The sequence below is a fragment of the Heterodontus francisci genome, chromosome 26 (assembly GCF_036365525.1).
Source record: "Heterodontus francisci isolate sHetFra1 chromosome 26, sHetFra1.hap1, whole genome shotgun sequence".
NCBI classification, from domain to species: domain Eukaryota; kingdom Metazoa; phylum Chordata; class Chondrichthyes; order Heterodontiformes; family Heterodontidae; genus Heterodontus; species Heterodontus francisci.
In genome coordinates this window covers 64,089,779-64,112,633 of record NC_090396.1, presented here as the reverse complement: position 1 = coordinate 64,112,633, position 22,855 = coordinate 64,089,779, and the positions used below count along the sequence as shown (strand labels likewise).

General features: G+C 43.4%; 1 protein-coding gene across 2 annotated transcripts in view; it reads left to right on the top strand.

The window, feature by feature from the left end:
• The first annotated feature begins 1,184 nt into the window (after nucleotides 1-1,184).
• Nucleotides 1,185-22,855, top strand: part of st6galnac (ST6 (alpha-N-acetyl-neuraminyl-2,3-beta-galactosyl-1,3)-N-acetylgalactosaminide alpha-2,6-sialyltransferase) — a 94,692-nt gene continuing 73,021 nt past the window's right edge. Inside the window, exon 1 of one of the 2 annotated variants that reach the window (XM_068058419.1) lies at nucleotides 1,185-1,301. Coding sequence is in view for 1 of the 2 variants with exons in the window: in XM_068058416.1 (XP_067914517.1) it covers nucleotides 17,780-17,844 (65 nt within the window). In the remaining variant the exon portion in view is untranslated. Of the gene's footprint in view, nucleotides 1,302-17,773; nucleotides 17,845-22,855 lie in introns of those variants that run through there. The other variant, XM_068058416.1, reaches the window with a different exon arrangement.

Here is a 22,855-nt window from a genome sequence, read left to right as displayed (position 1 = left end):
AATTGAGGGGCCTAGATAGAGTGGATAGGAAGGACCTATTCCCCTTAGCAGAGTGGGCAACAACCAGCAGAGCATAGATTTAAATTGGTGTAAGCGTTAAAGTGGGGGGAGGTTGTTGAGGAAATGTTTTTCACCCAAGAGGGTAGTGGAGGTGTGGAACTCACTGCCTGAAAGAGTGGTAGAGGCAGAAAACCTTATTTCATTAAAACAAATACTTGGAAAAGCACTTGAGTCGCTGAAACCAGGAGCTGGAAAGTGGGATTAGGTTGTATAACCTCTTTTCAGCAAGCATAGACAGGTTGGGCCGAATGGCCTCCTTCAGTGGCATAATTTTTTTAAACTATGATTGTCGATTTGGCTCTTAGTTGCACTCTTGTCTAAGTCAGAAGATCGTGCTTTCCATCCGCACTGTAGGACTTGAGCACATACATCCGGTGTGAGTGGCACTTCATTGAACTGTTGACTGTGCCTCCAGTCTGGTGAGACATTGAAGCCCCGTCTTTCTGTTACCAACAATGTTCAAGATCTTCCAGAAAATAGGCATCGCTGGCAAAGCCAGCATTCACTGCCCGTCCCGTCTTTTCCTGTATAACTGCACTTCAGTGCGATTAGTTATCACTGAAAGGTTTCGCAAAATGAAAAGTCACTCTAAAAAAAATTCAAGTCCCTTTTTGTGTACCTTTTTACATCTTCCTGAACAATAACAATAGGCAGTGAGTTAAAAGTACTTTTAAAAGAATTGCTACTGGGGTAGCCTTTCTATTTGACAAAATTAGGTTAAAACTGAGGGCTATGGTACAGGAGCTTTGCAACAATTATCCAATGGCTGCACTTTATGAACAAAAGCGAACATTTAGATACTGAGAACGGTGGCTTTCTATTGACTGAGGAAAGTTCCGGTAACAAGTCAACTTTTAGACAGTACTGCCCCCCCCCCCCCGTTTATAAACATTTGTGTTCTTTCCTTTAGAAGTTACAAAGCCAGACAAAAACCCGCGCCTGGATTGTTTTGCCAGACTCCTCACAGTTGGCACATGAACAAAAAGAGGATTGTGTGTTTCAGAGATATAGTGTTGGTTCTGTCCTCTGAGTGGTTTGAACATCCTGTACGAGAAGCGTCATCAGCATTTTGACTGAAGAGTGTTTTTTTTTTAGGGGAGGGGTTTCAAGCGGAGCAAATTAAACCCCGGCTGACGAGAGTGAAGAGGTCAGCCGTTATGTAGTGAGATATATAATAATAGTGGGTTTTCTGGATTAGAGTGGGAAAACAGTGTTGACTCGAGCATTTGCTGCTAAACTCTGTGAGTAATGAACATCCTCCATATTGCTAAGAAATATGTGATTAGATCAGTTCTTGAGCATGTGAAACTCCACTTCTTGGGCGAGGATCTCTTATAGAAAGTTTGCTGGATCAGCTGCTGTGCATGTCTGCTGCAAATACTGGCTGCGAGTACTGAACATTTACACGTTGAAACCTGCAGTCATTTGAAAGCTGTGTTTGAAATATATAGTGTGTGAGCCGTGCCATCACCTCCTTCCCCACTCGCAGAAATTCAGGCTGCAGGCTTCACAATAAACATTTCATGTTTTTTTTCCGAGACACTTTTTTTTTCCCCGTTTTTTTTTACACTGGCTAACATGTTGGATCAATTGTGTATCTCGCTTGCTTAGCATTCACGATGAAACACAGTCGATTGCAGAGACCGTTAGCATTAGTCTCCATCCCGGGTAATCGGAGGAAGTCATATGTTAAAACTGTACAGTGCTGTGGTCACATCCCATTTCGAGGACTGTATCCAGCTTTAGTCACCGTACCACAAGACCGGAGGCAGTGGAGAGAATGATTTTGTAAGGAAGGAGAAAGTAACTGAGTGGAGTCAGATAATTTAGTAAACATTATAGAAAAGATCATCTGGAACGTGATACTTCAATGTAAACAATGACAGAAGGATGAGGGTGGGGAGAGAGAATAGGTTTGAACGGGCAAAGGACTATGATTGATGACAGGAAATTCTTTTTGACATAGAAAGACTTGCATTTATATAGCTCCTTTCGTGACCACCGGCTGACTTTACAGCCAATGAAGTGCTTCTGAAGTGTAGTCACTGTTGTAATGTAGGAAACACAGCAGCTAATTTGCAAACAGCAATGTGATGGTGACCAGATACTCTGTTTTTGTGATGTTAATTGAGGGATAAATATTGGCCAGGACACGGGGGATAACCCCCCTGCTCCTCTTCAAAATAGTGCCATGGGAATACTGCCAGGCGGAATAGACGCAGTTCTCTGAGTCCAAAATGCTGTGTTGCCAGGGTTCGGGACATCTGCTCGGGACTGGAGAAGAACTTGCTGTGCAAGGGGGAGGATCCAGTTGTCGTGGTCCACATGGGTACCAACAACACTGATAGGACTAGGAAAGAGATTCTGCTTAGGGATTATGAGCAGCTAGGGGCTAAATTAAAAAGCAGAATCACAAAGGTAATAATCACTGGATTTAAAGGCCTGCTCGGGTCTGCAATTGAAAGCTCACCCGAGCCGAGCCCGACCGAATCACATCTGACCCAAGCCCGACCTGGCCCGAGTCCTTTGATTTTTTTCCCCGCGCCCGACCCGACCACCAGAATGAAGCTGTGCTCTACCTGGGATGGAATTTATCACTGCAGACTAGTGCGGAGTCCGGATGCACGTTTCCCACCTTGATGTCCTGGCTGTCACTGTGTCCGACCCGAGCCCAAATGCCGGACCAGAAGAGTGACCCGACTCGACCTGAACCCGACATAGGTCGTCGGGCCCTGTCGGGTTCAGGTCGGGTAGCCTGCTCTACGCTGGATTATGACCTGAGCAAATTGGCATAGGGTAAACAAGATAAGAGAGTTGAATGCATGGCTCAAAGACTGGTGGGGAAGAAATGGGTCTCAATTCCAGTACTGGGGAAAACGGGAGCTGTACCGTTGGAACGGTCTTCACTTGATCTGTGCTGCGACCAGTGTTCCGGTGAGTCATATAACTAGGGTGATAGAGAAGGCTCTAAACTAATAGAGGGGGTGGAGGAATCACGTGAGGGGAGCTGTGGTAAATTAAAGAGCAAGAAAAAGGCAATAGAGCAGGTTAGTGAAATGGGTAATGATAACCAGAGTGTGGCAGGAAGGGACAGAGCATATAAACTGAAGAGTGCACCAGCAGATAAGGCCAGAGTTTGCAACAATGGTAAAAAGATGGAATTAAAGTCTCTGTGTCTGAATGCGTGCAGCATTCATAACAAAACAGATGAACTCATAGCACAAATAGAAAAAAATATGTATGACCTGTTAGCCATTTTCTATGGAAACAATATCCTCTCTTACTCACTTTAGAGTCATAGAGAGATACAGCACTGAAACAGGCCCTTCGGCCCACCGAGTCTGTGACGAACATCAACCACCTTTTTTTCTATACTAATCCTACATTAACCCCATATTCCCTACCACATCCCCACATTCCCTCAATTCTCCTACCACCTACCTACACTAGGGGCCAATTGGCCTTTACAATGGCCAATTTACCTATCAACTTGCAAATCTTTGCCTGTGGGAGGAAACCAGATTTTGGAGATAAAAGCAAAATACTGCAGATGCTGGAAATCTGAAATAAAAACAGAAAATGCTGGGAATACTCAGCAGGTCCTGCAGCATCTATGGAGAGAGAAACGGAGTTAATGTTTCAGTTCGATGACCTTTCATCAGAACTGGCAAAGGTTAGAAATGTAATAGGTTTTGAGCAAGTGAAAGGGGAAGAGAGGAAGAGAACAAAAGGAAAGGTCCCTGATAAGGCAGAGGGTGGGAGAGCCCAAATGACAAAGATGTCATGGAACAAAAGGCAAAGGGAGTGCTAATAGTTGTGGCGAAAGACAAAGCATTAGTCCAGACAGAGTGTTAATGGTAGAATAATGAATAGCTCTGACCAAAAGCAAAAACATGAAATATGTTTAAGAACGGCACATGGTTTATAAAAAATTTAAAATGGAGTTCATGTTCTGAAATTGTTGAACTCGATGTTGAGTACAGAAGGCTGTAAAGTGCCTAATTGAAAGATGAGGTGCTGTTCCTCGAGCTTGCGTTGAGCTTCACTGGAACAGTGCAGCAGTCCAAGGACAGAAATGTGGGCATGAAAGAAAGGTGGTGAATTAAGATTGAAAGCAACCGGAAGCTTGGGGTCATACTTGCGAACTGAACGGAGGTGTTCTGCAAAGTGATCACCTAATCTGCGCTTGGTCTCCCCATTGTAGAGGAGACCGCCATTTCAGAGACGTGGTTGCAAGCTGACCAAGGCTGGGACCTAAATATTCAAGGGTATTTGGCATTTCAGAAGGACAGGAAGTAGAAAAAGTTGGTGGAGTAGCTCTGTTAATTAAGAATGACATTAGTTCAGAAGATCAAGATGTTGAATCTGTTTGGGTAGAGATAAGAAATAGCAAAGGTAAGAAGTCACTTGTGGGTGTAGGTTATAGGCGCCCTAACAGTAGCTACACTGTAGGACAGGGTATATAGGAAGAAATAATGGGGGCTTGTAAGAAATGTACTGCAATAATCATGGGTGATTTTAATCTTCATATAGATTGGACAAATCAGATTGGTAAAGGTAGTCTGGAAGATGAGTTCATATAGTGTATTTGGGACAATTTCTTAGAGCAGTGCGTTTTAGTGCCAACCAGGGAGCAGGCTATTTTAGACCTGGTAATGTGCATTCATAATGTGAATTCATAACATTTATAGTAAAGGAGCCTCTCGGCAACAGTGATCATAACATGATAGAATTTCACATTCCGTTTGAGGGTGAGAAGTGTGGGTCTAAGATTTGTGTGTTAAACTTAAATAAAGGCAATTACAGAGGTATGAGGGCAGAGTTGGCTAAAATGAACTGGGAAAATAGATTAAAAGGTAGGACAGTAGAGAAGTGGCAGACATTTAAGGAGATATTTCATCACTCACCGCAAAGGTATGTTCCATTGAGAAAGAAAGACTCTGAGAAGGATGTACCATCCATGGCTAAGGAAGTTAAGGATAGTATCAGATTGAAAGAAAAAGTGTACAATTCTGTGAAGATTTGTGGTAGGTCAGAAGATTGGACAAATTTTAGAGACCAGCAAAGAATAACTTTAAAAAAAGGGGAGAAATTAGAGTATGAGAGAAAGTGAGCTAGAAATATCAAAATAGATAGTAAGAGTTTCTACAAGTATTTAAAAAGGAAAAGAGTAACTAAAGTGAGTGTTGGTCCCTTAGATAGTGAGACTAGGGAACTAATAATGCAAAACAAGGAAATGGCAGAAGCGTTGAACAGGTATTTTGTGTCTGTCTTCACTGTCAAAGCCACAAATAAATCCCAAGAGTACTTGAAAATCAAGAGGTAAAAGGGAGGGAGAAACTTAAAACAATCACAATCACTAGGGAAAAGGTACTGGGAAAACTATTAGGACAAAAGGCTGACAAGTCCCCTGGACCAGATGGCCTGCATTCTAGGATCATAAAAGAAGTGGCTGCAGAGATAGTGGATGCATTGGTTGTGATCTTCCAAAATTCCCTAGATCCTGGAAAGGTCCCAGTGGTTTGGAAAATCGCAAATATAACGCCCCTATTCAAGAAAAGAGGGAGACAGAAAACCGGAAACTATAGGCCAGTTGGCCTAACATCTGTCCTAGGAAAATGCTAGAATCCATTATTAAGGAGGTAATAGCAGGACATTTAGAAAATCGTAATGCAATCAGGTAGAGCCAACATGGTTTTGTGAAAGGGAAATTGTGTTTGACTAATTTATTAAAGTTGTTTGAGGAAATAACAAGCAAGGTGGCTTAAGGGGATCCTGTAGATGTGGTGTACTTGGATTTCCAAAAGGCATTTGATAAGGTGCAACATCAAAGGTTACTGCACAAAATAAAAGCTCATGGTGTAGGGGGTAACATATTAGCATGGATGGAGGATTGGTTAGCTAACAGAAAACAGAGAGTATGGATAAATGAGTCATTTTCGGGTTGGCAAGCCTTTGCGAGTGGAGTGCCACAGGGATCAGTGCTGGGGCCTCAACTATTTGCAAACGATATCAATGACTTGGATGAAGAGACCGTATGTATGGTTGCTACATTTGCTGATGACACAAAGATAGGTAGGAAAGCAAGCTGGCAAGAGGACATAACACATCTACAAAGGGATTTAGGTAGGTTAAGTGAATGGACAAAAATTTGGCAGATGGAGTATAATGTGGGAAAATGTGAATTTGTCCACTTTGGCAGGAAGAATAGAAAAGCAGAATATTATTTGAATGGAGAGAGAGTGCAGAACTCTAGTGTACAGAGGGATCTGGATGTCCTGGTACATGAATCACAAAAGGTTAGTGTGTAGGTAAAGCAAGTGATTAGGAAGGCAAATAGAATGTTGTAATTTATTGCAAGGGGATTTGAATATAAAAGTAGGGAAGTGTTGCTACAACTGCACAGGGCCTTAGTTAGACTGCATCTAGACTATTGTGTACTGTTTTGGTCTCCTTACTTAAGAAAGGATATAATTGCATTTTGAAGCAGTTCAGAGAAGGTTCACTGACTGATTCCTGGGATGAGGGGGTTGTCTTATGAGGAAAGGTTGAGTAGGTTGTGTCTTTTCCCATTGGAGTTTAGAAGAATGAGAGCTGATCTTATTGAAACATATAAAATCCTGAGGGGACTTGACAGAGGGGATGCTGAAAGGATGATTGCCCTTGTGGGGGAGTCTAGAGCTGGAGACACAGTTTAAAAATTAAGGATGTCTTATTTAAGACTGAGATGAGGAGAAATTTTTTCTCTGAGGGTCGTTAGTCTGTTGAATTCTCTTCACCAGAGAGCAGTAGAGGTGGGGTCATTGAATTTATTCAAGGCTAAGTTAGATAGATTTTTGATTGATAAGGGAGCCCAGGATTATGGGGGACAGACAGGCAAGTAGAGTTGAGACCACAATCAGATCAGCCATGATCTTATCCAATAGTGGACCTAGCTTGAGGGGCCGAATGGCTTACTCCTACCGCTAATTCTTTTACATCCACCTGAGCAGGCAGATGGGGCCTTGGTTTAACATGTCAGCCGAAAGATGGATTTGGGGAGCTAGTGGCCATGTCATTGGACTAGTAATTCAGAGGCCCATGCTCATGCCCTGGGGACACAGGTTCAAATCCCACCACAGCAGCTGGTGGAACTTAAATTCAATTAATTAATTAAAAAAAAAATTTGGAATTGATAGCTAGGCCAGAATTTTACCCTCGTCAGACAGGAGTGGTCCATCGACTAAAAAGTCGGTGGCGATCCCGCCTCTGCAGGGTCCAGACTGCATTTTACGGTCCCCAGGCCTTTAATTGGTCTGAGGCAGAAGTTCCACCTCATTGAGGCAGAAAGTCCAGCCTAATGGAGGTGCCGGCCAATCAGCGGGTTGGCAGCTCTTAGTCCCAGTAGTGCCACCAGGAACAGTGGCCACTCCTGGGACTGCAGCCTAGCTTCAAGAAGGAAAGGAAGGACGGCCCCAGGAAAAGGTAAGTTTTGGGACCTTGCCGGGGTGATCGGTCGGGCCCCTGTGAGGGAAGGGTGGTCATTGGGGGGAGGGGGGCATGTTGGGTGCGTTTGGGGCATCGGGGGTGGCCCTCCGTCGGGCACAGGGTGCCGGATCAGGAGGGCCCCCCCAAATCTGTCAGAAAGCTGCCTACTTTTAATAGGCGGCTTTTCTTGGGCCTGGGCTGCCCGCTTGCCAATGGTAAATTCCCCCTGTGGTGGCGGGCGGACGCCCTGAAGTGGCTGTTAACTGGCCTGTTAAAGGCCTTGATTGGCTTGGGGCAGGTGGGCCATTTTTCACTGCTGCTGCCCGTGAAAATGGCAGCAGAGGCGGGAGCGGGTCAAGAAGGGCCCACCGAGCTTCCCACTCCATTTTACGCCCCCCCCCCGCCACCATCCCGCTCTTTGGGGGGGCGGAAAATTGCAGTCCTAGTCTGAGTAGTGGTGACATCAAGCTATCATCAATTGTTGTAAAAACCCTTCTGGTTCACTACTGTCCTTTTGGGAAGGTAATGTGCCGTCCTTACTTGGTCTGGCCTACATGTGACTCCAGATCCACAGCCACGTGGTTGACTCTTAACTGCCCTCTGAAATGGCCAAGGAAGCCACTCAGTTGTCAAGGGCAGTTAGGGATGGGCAGCAAATGTTGGCCTTGCCAGTGACCCTCACATCCCTTGAAAGAATAAAAAAAAAAGACGGCACCTCTGACAGTGCAGCAACTCCCTCAGTACTGCCCTGGAGTTTCAGCCTTGATTTTTGTGCTCAAGCCCTGGAGGAGAACTTGAACCTGGAACCTTCTGATTCAGAGATGAGAGTGCTACCAAATGAAGCACGGCTGACACTATATTTCTTTGGCCTCCTTATCTCGAGAGACAATGGGTAAGCACCTGGAGGTGGTCAGTGGTGTGTGGAGCAGCACCTGGAGTGGCTATAAAGGCCAATTCTAGAGTGACAGGCTCTTCCACAGGTGCTGCAGAAAAATGTGTTTGTCGGGGCTGTTACACAGTTGGCTCTCCCCTTGCGCTTTTGTCTTTTTTCCTGCCAACTGCTAAGTCTCTTCGACTCGCCACACTTTAGCCCCGCCTTTATGACTGCCCGCCAGCTCTGCCGAACGCTGGCAACTGACTCCCATGACTTGTGATCAATGTCACAGGATTTCATGTCGCGTTTGCAGACGTCTTTGAAGCGGAGACATGGACGGCTGGTGGGTTTGATACCAGTGGCGAGCTCGCTGTACAATGTGTCTTTGGGGATCCTGCCATCTTCCATGCGGCTCACATGGCCAAGCCATCTCAAGTGCCGCTGACTCAGTAGTGTGTATAAGCTGGGGGTGTTGGCCGCCTTGAGGACTTCTGTGTTGGAGATACGGTCCTGCCACCTGATGCCAAGTATTCTCCGGAGGCAGCGAAGATGGAATGAATTGAGACGTTGCTCTTGGCTGACATACATTGTCCAGGCCTCGCTGGCATAGAGCAAGGTACTGAGGACACCGGCTTGATAGACTCGGACTTTTGCGTTCCGTGTCAATGCGCCATTTTCCCACACTCTCTTGGCCAGTCTGGACATAGCAGTGGAAGCCTTTCCCATGCGCTTGTTGATTTCTACATCTAGAGACAGGTTACTGGTGATAGTTGAGCCTAGGTGGGTGAACTCTTGAACCACTTCCAGAGCGTGGTCGCCAATATTGATGGATGGATCATTTCTGACGTCCTGCCCCATGATGTTCGTTTTCTTGAGGCTGATGGTTAGGCCAAATTCATTGCAGGCAGCCACAAACCTGTCGATGCGACTCTGCAGGCACTCTTCAGTGTGAGATGTTAAAGCAGCATCGTCAGCAAAGAGGAGTTCCCTGATGAGGACTTTCCGTACTTTGGACTTCGCTCTTAGATGGGCAAGGTTGAACAACCTACCCCCTGATCTTGTGTGGAGGAAAATTCCTTCTTCAGAAGACTTGAACGCATGTGAAAGCAGCAGGGAGAAGAAAATCCCAAAGAGTGTGGGTGCGAGAACACAGCCCTGTTTCACGCCACTCAGGATAGGAAAGGGGTCTGATGAGGTGCCGCCATGTTGAATTGTGCCTTTCATATTGTCATGGAATGAGGTGATGATACTTAGTAGCTTTGGTGGACATCCGATCTTTTCTAGTAGTCTGAAGAGACCACGTCTGCTGATGAGGTCAAAGGCTTTGGTGAGATCAATGAAGCAACGTAGAGGGGCATCTGTTGTTCACGGCATTTCTCCTGTATCTGACGAAGGGAGAACAGCATGTCAACGGTCGATCTCTCTGCACGAAAGCCACACTGTGCCCCACGGTAGACATGCTCAGCCAGCTTCTGGAGCCTGTTTAGAGCAACTCGAGCAAAGACTTTTGAGGTCATTAATTAATAGAGAACCATCAACACATGGTCAGTATGAGGAGGTAGGTACCAAATTAAGAAGCAGAACCTCAAAGGTAATAATCTCTGGATTATTATCTGAGCCACGTGCAAATTGGCACAGGGCAAATAAGATTAGAGAATTGAATGTGTAGCTCAAAGACTGGTGTGGTAGAAGTCGGTTCCGGTTTGTGGGGCACTGGCATCAGTACTGGGGAAAGTGGGGGCTGTACCGTTGGGACAGTCTACACCTGAACCTTGCTGGGACCCATGTTCTAGTGAGCTGCATAACTAGGGAAATAGAGAGGGTTTTAAACTAAATAGTGGGGGCAAGGGATCAAATTTGGGAAAATGTGGTAAATAAAAGAGTAGAAACAAGGCAAGAGAGGAAGGTATTAATATGCGAAAAGATAAACAAACCATGACAGGAAGGGACAGAGCGTATAAATGTAAGAGTAAATCAGCAGATAAGACTAGAGGTTACAAAAATAATAAAAGGACAAAACTAAGGCTCTGTATCTGAATGCACAAAGCATTCGAAACAAAACAGATAAACTGAGAGTGCAAATAGAAATAAATAAGAACGATCTGATAGCCATTACAGAGACAAAGTTGCAGGATGACATAGATTGAATATTGAAGGTACATAACATTTAGGAAGGACAAGAAGCTAGGAAAAGGCAGAGGGATGGCTTTGTTAATTAATGATTGTATTAATAAACAATAGAGAGGGATAACCTAAATTCAGGAAACCAGGATGTAGAAGCGGTTTGGCTAGAGTTGAGTAATGATAAAGGCAAGAAGTCACTTGTGGGAGTGGTGTACAGGCCCCCTAATAGTAACCACATGGTAGGATGCGTATAAAAGAAGAAATAATGGGAGCTTGTCAGAAAAGTAAAGCGATAATCATGGGGGATTTTAATCTACTTTAATCAGATGGGCAAAGCTAGCCTCGATGAGGAGTTCATAGAATGTTTTCGGGATAATTTCTTAGAACAGCACATTCTGGAGCCAACCAGAGAGCAGGTTGTACTAGACCTGGTATCGTGCAACGAGATAGGATTAATTAATGACCTCATAGTGAAGGCACCCCTAGGCAGCAGCGATCATAATATGATTGAACTTCACATTCAGTTTGAGGGAGAGAAGAGTGGGCCTAAGACTAATATTTTAAATTTAAATAAAGGTAATTATGAGGGCATGAAAGCAGAGCTAGCTAAAGTGAGCTGGCATATTAGATTAAAGGATAGGTCAATAGAGATGCAGTGACACACATTTCAGGGGATATTTCAGAATACACAGAATAGATACATTCCAATGAGAAAGAAAAGTGCCAAGGGGAGGACACACCACCTGTGGTTAACTAAAAAGTTAAAAATAGTATCAAATTTAAAGAAAAAACATATAATTGCAAAAAGATGGGAGGCAGGTCAGAAGATTGGACGGAATATTAAAAAACAGCAAAGAATGACTAAAACATTAATAAGGAGGGAAAATTTGGAGTATGAGAGAAAGCTTGCTAGAAATATAATAACAAAGGAAGAGTTTCTATAGATATTTTAAAAAGAAAAGAGTTAACAAAGTGACTGTTGGTCCTATAGAAAGTGAGTCTGGGGAATTAATAAGGGAAAATAAGGAGACACCAAATGAATTGAACAGATATTTTGCAACGGCCTTCACTATAGAGGATACAAGTAACATCCCAGAAATAGGTGTAAATCAGGAAGTGGAAGGGAGAGAGGAACTCAAGAAAATTACAATCACCAGGGAAGTGGTACTGAGCAAATTGTTGGAGCTGCGGGCTGACAAGCCCCCAGGTCCTGATGGACTTCATCCTAGGGTCTTAAAAGAAGTGAGTGGTGAGATAGTTGAAGCATTGGTTTTAATTTTCCAAAATCCCCTAGATTTGGGGAAGGCTGCATTAGATTGGCAAATAGTGACTGTAACTCCTTTATTCAAAAAGGGAGGGAGACAGAAAGCAGGAAACTACAGGCCAGTTAGGTTAACATGTGTCATAGGGAAAATGTTAGAAGCTATTATTAAAGATGTTATAGCAGGGCACTTAGAAAAATTCAAGGTAATCAGGCAGAGTCAACATGGCTTTGTGAAAGGGAAATCATGTTTAACCAATTTATTGGAGTTTTTTGAAGAATAACGTGCTGTGGAAAAAGAGGAACCGGTGGATGTACTGTACTTAGATTTCCAGAAAACATTTGATAAGGTGCCATGTCAAAGGTTATTGGGGAAAAGAAAAGCTCATGGTGTAGGGGGTAACATATTGGCATGGATAGAAGATTGGCTAGCTAACAGGAAACAGAAAATAGGCATAAATGGGTCATTTTTTGGTTGGCAAGATGAAATGAGCGGTGTACCACAGGGATCAGTGCTGGGGTTCAACATTTTACAATTTATATATTAATGACTTGGATAAAGGGACTGAAGGTATGGTTGCTAAATTTGCTGATGACACAAAGATAGGTAGGAAATTAAGTTGCGAAGAGGACATAAGGAGGCTACAAAGGGATATGGATAGATTAAGTGAGTGGGCAACGATCTGGCAAATAGAGCATAATGTGGGAAAATGTGAAATTGTCCCATTTTGGCAGGAAGAATAAAAAGGAAGCATATTATTTAAATGGTGAGAGATTGCAGAGCTCTGAGATGCAGAGGGATCTGGGTGTCCTAGTGCATGAATCACAAAAGGTTAATATGCAGGTACGGCAAGTAATTAGGAAAACTAATAGAATGTTATCGTTTATTGCAAGGGGAACTGAATACAAAAGTAGGGAGGTTATGCTACAGTTATACAGGGTATTGGTGAAACCACATCTGGAGTACTGGTCTCTTTATTTAAGGAAGGATGTAAATGCATTGGAAGCAGGTTTACGAGACTAATACCTGGAAAGGGCGGGTTGTCTTATGAGGAAAGATTTGACAGGATAGGCTTGTAGCTGGAGTTTAGAAGAGTAACAGGCAACTTGTTTGAAACATGTAAGAGCCTGAGGGGTATTGACAGGGTGGATGTGGAAAGGATGTTTCCTCTTGTGGAGAATCTAGAACTAGAGGTCACTGTTTAAACATAAAGGGTCGCCCATTTTAGACCAAGATGAGGAGAATTTTTTTCTGAAAGGGTCATGAATATTTGGAACTGTCTTCCTCAAAAGACGGCGGAAGCAGAGTATCTCAATATTTTTAAGGCAGAGGTAGATAAATTCTTGATAAGCAAGGGGGTGGAAGTTTATCGGGTAGGTAGGAATATGGAGTTGAGGTTACAATCAGATCAGCCATGATCTTGTTGAATGGCAGAGCAGGCTCGAGCGGCCAAGTGGCCTACTCCTGTTCCTAATTCGTATGTACATATGGAATACACCACTGCTTCCAGCAGTGCAGGTAGAAAGTTTGGAATAATTTAACAGTTGGATGTTGTAATATTTGGGGGTGCTTGTAGGTTTCTTTTCTTGATAAATTAGCTGGGATCAGCTAAATAGTCTTCCTTGGCTCTATCTTGTAGCAGAATAGTGATGCACACTTTAGGATTACGGTGTTTTCTGTTGATGGCTAATTCCCCATGACTAAGAAATGTGGGTGTGCAGTTTGTTAGCGGTAAGTATTAAGAGTGCATAAAACTCAACTTTCAGCATATTCATCTTGCAAAAAGTTTATTTTGTTGGATCAACTCCTTTGATGCAGTGTGTACATCCACTGCAATTACTGGAAGAGAGTATAGAACAAATAAACATTCAAAATTGTGTTTTGGAAAGCACCAGATACAAGCACAGTTCATAGAGTCATTACACCACAAAAGAGGGCCATTTGGCCATTCAGAAAGCAAGATTTTTTTTCCGGAGGGAGGAATTAACTAAGTTAAGATGTATCAGGTACCTCCACATTTGTAAAAAAAAAAAATACTGTTCACATTCCTTGATTTGTGTTAATCAGATTTTACAGTGGCAAAATATCAAGAACATTTCAAACCACTTTCCAGAAATATCAGGGTGATTCACGTGAATTTTCTGTTTCAACAGTTAGGGATACTCAGCAACAGGAAGTCAGTCTTGATATGTTAGAATCATAGAACAGTTACAGTGCAGAAAAAGGCCACTCGAACCATCATGCCCATGCTGATTCTCTGCAAGAGCATCTCACCTCGTCTCACTCCCCTGCCCTTTCCCCGTAGCCCTGCAAATTCTTTCTCTTCAGGTGCTTATCCAATTCCCTTTTGAAAGCCACGATTGAATTTGCCTTCACCACACTCTTAAACAGTGCATTCCAGGTTCTAACCATTCACTTCATTAAAAAAGTATCTCTTTTGTAATTGTTCCACACCTCTCTCATAATAAATGATTTCTGTGCTTCCATGGCTCAGTTGGTAGCACTCTTGCCTCTGAGTCATAAGGTTCTGAGTTCAAGACCCATTCCAGGGCACAAATATTAAGGCTGACACTCCAGTGCAGTACTCAGGGAGTACAAAAGTGTTGGAGGTGCTACCTTTTGGATGAGATGTTAAACTGAGGCCCCAACTACCAGTTCGGGTGGATGTAAAAGATCCCATGGCCCTATTCTGAAGAGGAACAGGGGCGTTATCCCTGGGCTCCCAGCCAATATTTATCCCTCAATCAACAGATTATTTGCTCATTATCACATGGCTGTTTGTGGGATGTTGCTGTGCACAAATTGGCTGCCGCATTTCCTACATTGCAACAGTGACAACACTTCAAACGTAAAGCTGCAAGTTGGCTGTAAAGCATTTTGAGACAGCTGGTGGTTGTGAAAGGTGCTATATAAATGCAAGTCTTTTTTTTTCTCCACCATTTTATCTGCTTGGTTGACATTGTCATAACAAAGAGGGTCGCGGGTGGAATTCTGCACATCTATTAAATATGAGTGCTATGTAAGGTATCGATTAACATAGACAAAAATGTCTTTTTATTTGGTTATACAAAATTCCCCCTACTGAATACTTGCATTAGCTCAACCACTTTAACCCCCGCGTAATGTGCTTGCAATACATATGTTGTGGCACATATTTCTCTCTCCCAGGATCAGCACAGCTTTGTTGCTGAATTAGATGAGTGAGGTATCATTGCATTCAAGCATACTTGAAAATACCCTCGATATTTAAAAAAGAGTTATACAAGACTGAACATTTTCCATGGAATGAAAGGCAGTTGATCTCCCCAGTACTGAGGGAGTCTCGGATCTCTTGTACATTTAGAACAAGCTCGTATAGGGACTGGGTGACGCAGCAGGTTAGAATTTGGTCCTTTTCATTTCCAGGAACCAATTTTGGCTGCAAGTCATTTTCTGACAGTTAAGAATTCACTGAGGGGAGAAACAAAAAAATGGAACATTTCAAAGTGAGTCTTACTGAGCACACATCCACTGCACAAAATGCTCTACACTTTGGCACAAAGCTGATATTCTAATTCAGAAAGACCATGCTGATGATTAGAGTGGGAATGTAAACATTACACTGGTCCAGTGCAGGCTGCTGCTCCAAGGATGGAGTTGCATTCCATTGTGAGGTTAGAGAAGCAAGGCCTTGTTCTGCACCCACCCATGCTTCACCTGAGACTATTCATTGTTGAAACTGGATGCCAAAATAATGTAAACAGTCCACAGCCAACATCCTCTCACCTTGAGGAGCACTTAATAAGACTACGTAAGTGGTAACACCTGTGCCTAATGCATACAGTATGTTAATGAGGTTGAAGAAAAGATGTATTTGAATATTGTGGAAGTATGTTACTTATCAGATCGTGTTGTGGCTTGAGTTAGGAAACAGGAGTGGGGTGCAATTGTACGAGTTGCTGTTTTCAGATGCAGTAACCATGCCGAGGTGGCAATGAGGATCTTGCCCTAAAAAATACCGTGCAGTCTCCCAATGGATCAGCTTCGAACAGAACCGAATCATACAAATCTGGAAGTCCCAGGTTCAATCCCCATTCTGCATTAGCTGAGTGCCACTGCTGTGCTATTTGAGGCATCATAATTAGTGTCAGTACCCACGGGCTAGAGAGAGAGAGAAGAAATTCAGGGTTACCATGAATTAGCTAGCCATGGACTTCTGTAAAATGTGTTTAAGTGTTGGGTTGGAACAAGATTAAGTTTAATTGTGATAATCAGTCTGGTCAATAAACACTGATCCACTAAATTATGCAAGCAAGGTACAGAAAGGTGGTTATATCCTACCAAACCTTCAGGACAGGAGAGGTGTGTCCCACGGTGTTGCATTCCATCCCTGTGCACAAAGCAATTTAAAATAGAATTAAGTAGTATTGCTATTCTGGAACTGTTTTTCACCTGATATTGAGTCTGTGATTTGTCCTGTTTGATGTATCAAATGTTGAAATGGGGTGGGGGTAGAATGGCAACAAGGGGAGCGGGAAATGCATGGGAGGTATGGAATGGGAGATAGGGTTGGGATAGCATGGAAGGATGAAATGAGGGATGGGGATGACATAGGAAGAAGAGGTGGGATAGGGGATGGGACGGAGATGCTATGAGAGGGATAAAAGGAATGGGATGGGTATGGCATGAGACGGATCACATGGGGACAATGGAATGGCATGGGATGGGGATTTAAGAAGTTCTGATGCAATAAAGATACTAATTGCACCGCTAATGTTTTGCAGGTCTCTGTTAGTATCAAATATTGATATTGCTGTCAAATGATTAACAAGAAGAACTTGCATTTATCTAGTGCCTTTACTGTATAAAAAAAAAACCCATCTCACTCCCCTTCACGGGAGCTTCATAAGACAGATCAGTGAAGAAAGATCAAATACCCCACCTCTGGGGTTGCATTTAAGGATGTTTGTTTAAATGTTATATTCACTGTGGTTAAGAAGTGAAATTACAGATGAAATATTTGCATTGTAGTAAAAATGATGTAGTGTACAGCCATAACTACTTCCTGCTTTAGTGGTTGGTATTTATCCTGAATACATGTAACTAGGGGAAAGACAATGCCACATCCTGTATGGCAGTTAATAACGGGTTTGCCTTACTGAGTGTAGCAGCAGTTAGAATGGGAAAAGGAAAAATGGCTTAAATATTTTCTGTGCATATTGTGCAAAGTGTTAGTTTTATGCTGATAGGTCAGGATGACTGGGTAACAAAATTTCAACATGCATCTAAACATTTACCCCTGTGTGAAACGTGATTCTTCCTGTATTGACTGCTTGAAGTGGGAAGTTGTGTGATCTTGTTTGAAAAACGACTGCTTAACAACATTCAACACTCAGTTATTCATTGGCTAGTTCTGCCAATATGCTGGCTAACGTTCCTCCCACAACTGGTCGGGCCAAAGAGATCAGCTCGTCTTTCGCCATTGGAGGCTTGAATAAAGATGGGCTGAATGGCTGTATTTGCATCACAATTCATTTCATGTGAAGTTTTTAAGTTGTGCCTGAAATGTATTAAGGTACTTTTATAAGTACATAACTATTTAAAACAAATAAAATCTTTCCATTGACAATTGTAAATGATTCAGTAAATTGTGTGCAGTAGTGGTTATATAACACCATATTATATTCCCATCTCTGAGCTAAGAGTTGACTAGAAAACAAAGTAGAATTTTATGAACAAAACAAAGTACATAAATGTGTAAAAATAGTGGAAAGACCACCCCACCTGATCAGCTTATTTCAACCACAATATTTCATTCTCACACCCAACCTGACCATTTTTTAAATCTTTTTTGTTTCGGGTATCGATTCATTCTTTAGAAATTGGAGGGTTCAATAGAGAGAGAAAAAAAAAACTGTCAGGGCAATTCTACCACGTACTGATCTGCTTTATATAAAATCAAAACCCTTTTAATTTTTTCCACCAATTTCTCCCTTGATGGCACAGGTGAGCCATGAGTACCATGAGTACCAGCAGCTCTCCAGTATCTCATACAACTGACTGTTCCTGTACAAGAGAGTGAGTTTGCAAACTGTCGATTTCATTTTCTTGCTTTGTATCTGCTTGCATTAAGAAATCAGATTCAGAATGAATGTTAGTGCAAATAAGAAAATAAATCCAATGCATTGACAATGAAAGACTTTCTTTTACTATAATGAAAACAGAAAATGTTGGAAATGCTCAGGTTTGACAGCATCTATGGAGAGAGAAACAGAGTTAACGTTTCAGTTCAATCACCTTTATCAGAACTGGGAAAAGTTAGAAATATAATAGATTTTAAGCAAGTGAAAGTGGGGAGGGGAGAAGAACAAAAGGAAAGGTCTGTGATAAGGTGAAAGGCAGGAGATAGTAAATGACAAAAAGGTTGGTAAGGCTAAAGGGAGTGGCAGAATGATGAACAGCTAACTGAAAACAGACAAAAGGAGAAAAACCAGCAAGTAAAACTGAAACTAGCAAAGAAATAGGGAAGAAAATGGGGATCAGCGGTTACGATCTGAAATTGTTGTATTCAATGTGAAAGAAACAGAAGTGGGAATAGATCATTTGGCTCTTTGAGTTTGTTCCACCATTCAATACGATCATGGTTAATCCTCTGCCTGAACTTCACTTTCCCGCCTGCTCCCCATGTCCCTTGATTCGCTGAGACCAAAAATCTGTCTATCTCAGTCTTAAATATATTCAATGATGGAGCATCCACAACCCTCTGAGCGAAGTAATTTCTCCTCATCTCAGTCCTAAATGATTGACCCCTTATCCTGAGACTGTGCCCCTGTGTTCTAGATACCCCAGCCAGGGTAAAGAACCTCAGTGTCTACCCTGTCAAGCCCCCTCAAAATCACTCTCATTCTTCTAAACACTAGAGAGTATAGGCCCAATTTACTCAGCCTCTCACCCCAGGAACCAATCTAGTGAACCTTCGCTGTGCTGCCAAGGCAAGTATATCCTTCCTTAGATATGGAGACTAAAACTGCACACAGTAGTGTCTCACCAAAGCCCTATACAATTGTAGCAATACTTCCTTATTCTTGTACTCCAATCCCCTTGCAATAAAGGTCAACATGCCATTTACCTTCCTAATTGCTTGCTGTACCTGCAGGCTAACTTTTTGTGCTCCTTGTACAAGTACACCCAAGTCTCTTTGAACTTCAACATTTACAAGTTTCATGCCTTTTAAAAGATTATTCTGCTTTTCTACCAAAGTGAATAACCGCACAATTCACCACATTATACTCCATCTGCCACCTTGTTGCCCACTCACTTATCTGTCTCTATCTCTTTGCAGCCCTTTTGTCTCATAGCTTGCATCCCCACCTAGCTCTGTATTGTCAGTAAAGTTAGATACATTACTATCTGTCTCTTTGTCTGAGTCATTAATACAGATTGTAATTGGATGAGGCCCCAGTACTGATCTTTGTGACACTCCACTAGTTAAGCCTGCCAACTTGAAAATGCCCCATTTATTCCTACCTTCTGCTTCTTGTCTATTAACCAATCCTCCATCCATGCTAATATATTACCCTATAACTCCATGACTCCTTGTGTATTAACCTTTTGTGTGGCATCTTATTGAATGCCTTTTTGGAAATCCAAGTATATGACATCCACTGGTTCCCCTTTATCTAACCTACTAGTTACATCATCAAAAAATTCTAATAAATTTGTCAAACAGGATTTCCCTTTCATAAAACCATGTTGACTTTGTCTGAACATGCTATGATTTTCTAAGTGCATTGTTAAGACTTCCTTAATAATAAATAACAGCATTTTCCTCATGTCAGGCTAATTTCTCCCTCCTCTCTTGAATACATTTTCTAACTTCCAATCCACTGAGACTGTTCTAGAATGTAAGGAATTTTAGAAAATCATAATCAGTGCACCCGTGAATTCTGCAGCTACATCTTTTAGTATACTAGGATGTAGGCCATCAGGTCCTGCAACTCCCTCTTTCCCCAGTACTGGTGTCAGTGTCCCATGAATTGAAACCCCTTCTTCCCACCCATTCTTTGAGCCACGTGCTTAATTCTCTAATCTGCTTGACCCTATGGCAGTTGGCATGTGGTTCAGGTAACAATCCAAAGATTTAAGGGTCTGCATTTTTATTTAGACCCTAACGCCTCAAAATCTCTCAGTAGAACATAATTCCTAGTTCTACCTATGTTTTTGGTTCCTACATGGACCACGACACTGGATCCTCTTCCTCCCACTCCAAGTTCATCTCCAGCTTCAGCAAACAGTCTTTAATCCTGGCACTGGGAACTCGCAGTCGTGCCTGCAGAGAACAGTATCTATCCCCCTGACTATCCCCCTATAACTAACACATTCCTTTTTGCTCATGCCCACTTCACTGGTATCCTGCACCATGGTGCTATGGTCAGTTTGCCCATCCACCCTGCCAGTCCTTGTTCTCATCCACACAGCACCTCATACCAGTTGGTTAAAATCAAGGGCTAAGGCACCTCCAACACTACACACTGGATCCCCATACCTGCCTGACTCGCAACACATCTTTCTGTCCCTGACCACTGACCGACTCTAAAGTTCTACTTAACCTAAGGGATGCAACTGCCTCCTGGAACAAAGGGTCCAGGTAACTCTCTCCCTCCCTGATGCCCCACAGTGTCTGCAGCTCAGACTCCAGCTCAACAACTCTGAGCTGAAGTTGCTTGAGCTGCAGACACTGACCGTGAGTATGGTTGTCCAGGATCGCAGTGTTCTCCACAGATTCCCACGTTTGCAGTCACAGCACACCACCTGCCATGCCATGTCTGTCTATCCTTATTTATTTATTTGGGTTTGTTAATTAGTTACTGATTAGTAAAGTAATAGCAAGTTACAGTCTCTTAGCTTGGAGACAAAAGAAAAATACTCAGCAGCTACTGGGGGTAAAACAAAGAATAAAATGCAGCACCTCCCTCCTGCACTACATTCCCGACTTTAGCACTCTGTTTACGAAGCACTCTGTTTCCGATCACTCTGTGTTGAGTCCAGAAGACTATAAAGTGCTTAAATGAAAGCTGAGGTGCTGTTCCTCGAGCTTGCGTTGAGCTTCATTGGAACACTGTAGAAGGCCGAGGACAGAAAGGTCAGAGTGGGTGTAAGGTGGAGAATTAAAATGGCAGCCGACCGGGAGTTTAGTGTCATGCCTGCTGACTGAAGTAAGTAGCTGTTTCACTTGGAAGGAGTGTTTGGGGCCTTGGGCAGGGAGGAGGTAAAAGGGCAGCTGTTACATCTCCTGCACTTGTATGGAAAGGTGCCGTGAGAAGGGGAGGCTGGTGGGTGGAAGGTGAGGACAAGGGGAATCCTATCATGGTTCTGGGAAGGAGGATAAGGGGTGAGAGCAGAAGTGTGTGAAATAGGATGGACATGGTTCAGGGCCCTGGGGGTTGGGGAAAGTCCTCGGTTGGGGAAAAAGGAAGCCATATCAGAAATAAAAACAGAAAGTGCTGGAAATACTCAGCGGGTCTGGCAGCATCTGTGGAGAGAGAGAAGCAGAGTTAATGTTTCAGGTCTGTGACCTTTCACCAGAGTGCTTCTGTCCCCCAAGCCACCTTGTTAAACTCCCAAATAATCAGCCCACAGTCCCCCTCTCCCCCTCCCCCTACCCCCATGACAATCTGATGCTCTCCCCTATGTCTTCCCTGGCTGTGTATGATCCGTGCAGGATGCCATTCCTTCAGAGGCGAGAATGTGAGGAGTGAATTATCTCTAACTGTGCACCTTAAGGATTACCTTGTCTTGCCCTGAAATGTGAGATTTTTTTTTAGAGATACAGCACTGAAACACTGAAACAGGCTCTTCGGCCCACCGAGTCTGTGCCGACCAACAACCACCCATTTATACTAACCCTACAGTAATCCCATATTCCCTATCACCTACCTACACTAGGGGCAATTTACAACGGCCAATTTACCTATCACCTGCAAGTCATTGGATGTGGGAGGAAACCGGAGCACCCGGCGGAAACCCACGCAGACACAGGGAGAACTTGCAAACTCCGCACAGGCAGTACCCAGAATCGAACCCGGGTCCCTGGAGCTGTGAGGCCGCGGTGCTAACCACTGTGCCGCCCATATGTGGAACATTCCTTGTTTCAGTCCAACTCGGGCCGACTCCCTCACCTTTTACTGGTCATTGATGACTGAATTGGTGCCTATCCAGTACTAGATGTTGAATAAGCAGTCTGATAATTTAGCAACAGTGGAGGAGAGAAGAGAGGTGTTGGTGAGGTAGAGCTGATTGTTGTCATTTGGTTGATGTTGCCAGGGGGCCCTATGTAGACGGGAAACAGGAGGGACCCAAGGATAGATCTTTGGGAGACACCAGAGGCAATGATGCAGGGGCCCCTCCTACTTTATTATATCCAGTTTAAAGAGCCAGCCAACTAGAACTTCATCAACTTTGCTTCCAATTTCCACCCTTCTCACACCTTTACATAGTCCATCTCCAACTCTTGCCTTCCCTTCCTCGACTTCTCTGTCTCCATTTCTGGGGATAGGCTATCAATGAATATTTGCTGTAAGACCACTGATTCCCACAGCAACCTCAACTACACCTCCTCACACCCTGCTTCCTGTAAGGACGCCATTCCATTCTCCCAGTTTCTTCATCTCTGTTGAATCTGTCCTAATGATGCAACCTTCCATACCAGCGCTTCTGAAATGTCTTCCTTTTTCCTTAACTGAGGATTCCACCTTCCCCCTCCTCCGCCCCCCCCGCCCCCACCAGTTTGGCTGACAGGGCCTTCAATTGTGTATGATCTATTTCATGCACTTCTACTCTCATACTTTCCCCTCCCTCCCAGAACCATGATCAGGTTCCCCCTGTCCTCACCTTCCACCCCACCAGCCTCTGTATTCAACAGATCATCCTCCACCATTTCTGCCACCTCTAGCATGATGTCGCCACCAAACACATTTTCCACTCTTCTCCATTCAGCATTCCAAAGTGAGAGTTCCCTCTGCGACACCCTGGTTAACCCTGCATCACCCCAACATCGCCTCCCCTTCCCAAGACACCATTCCATGCAAGC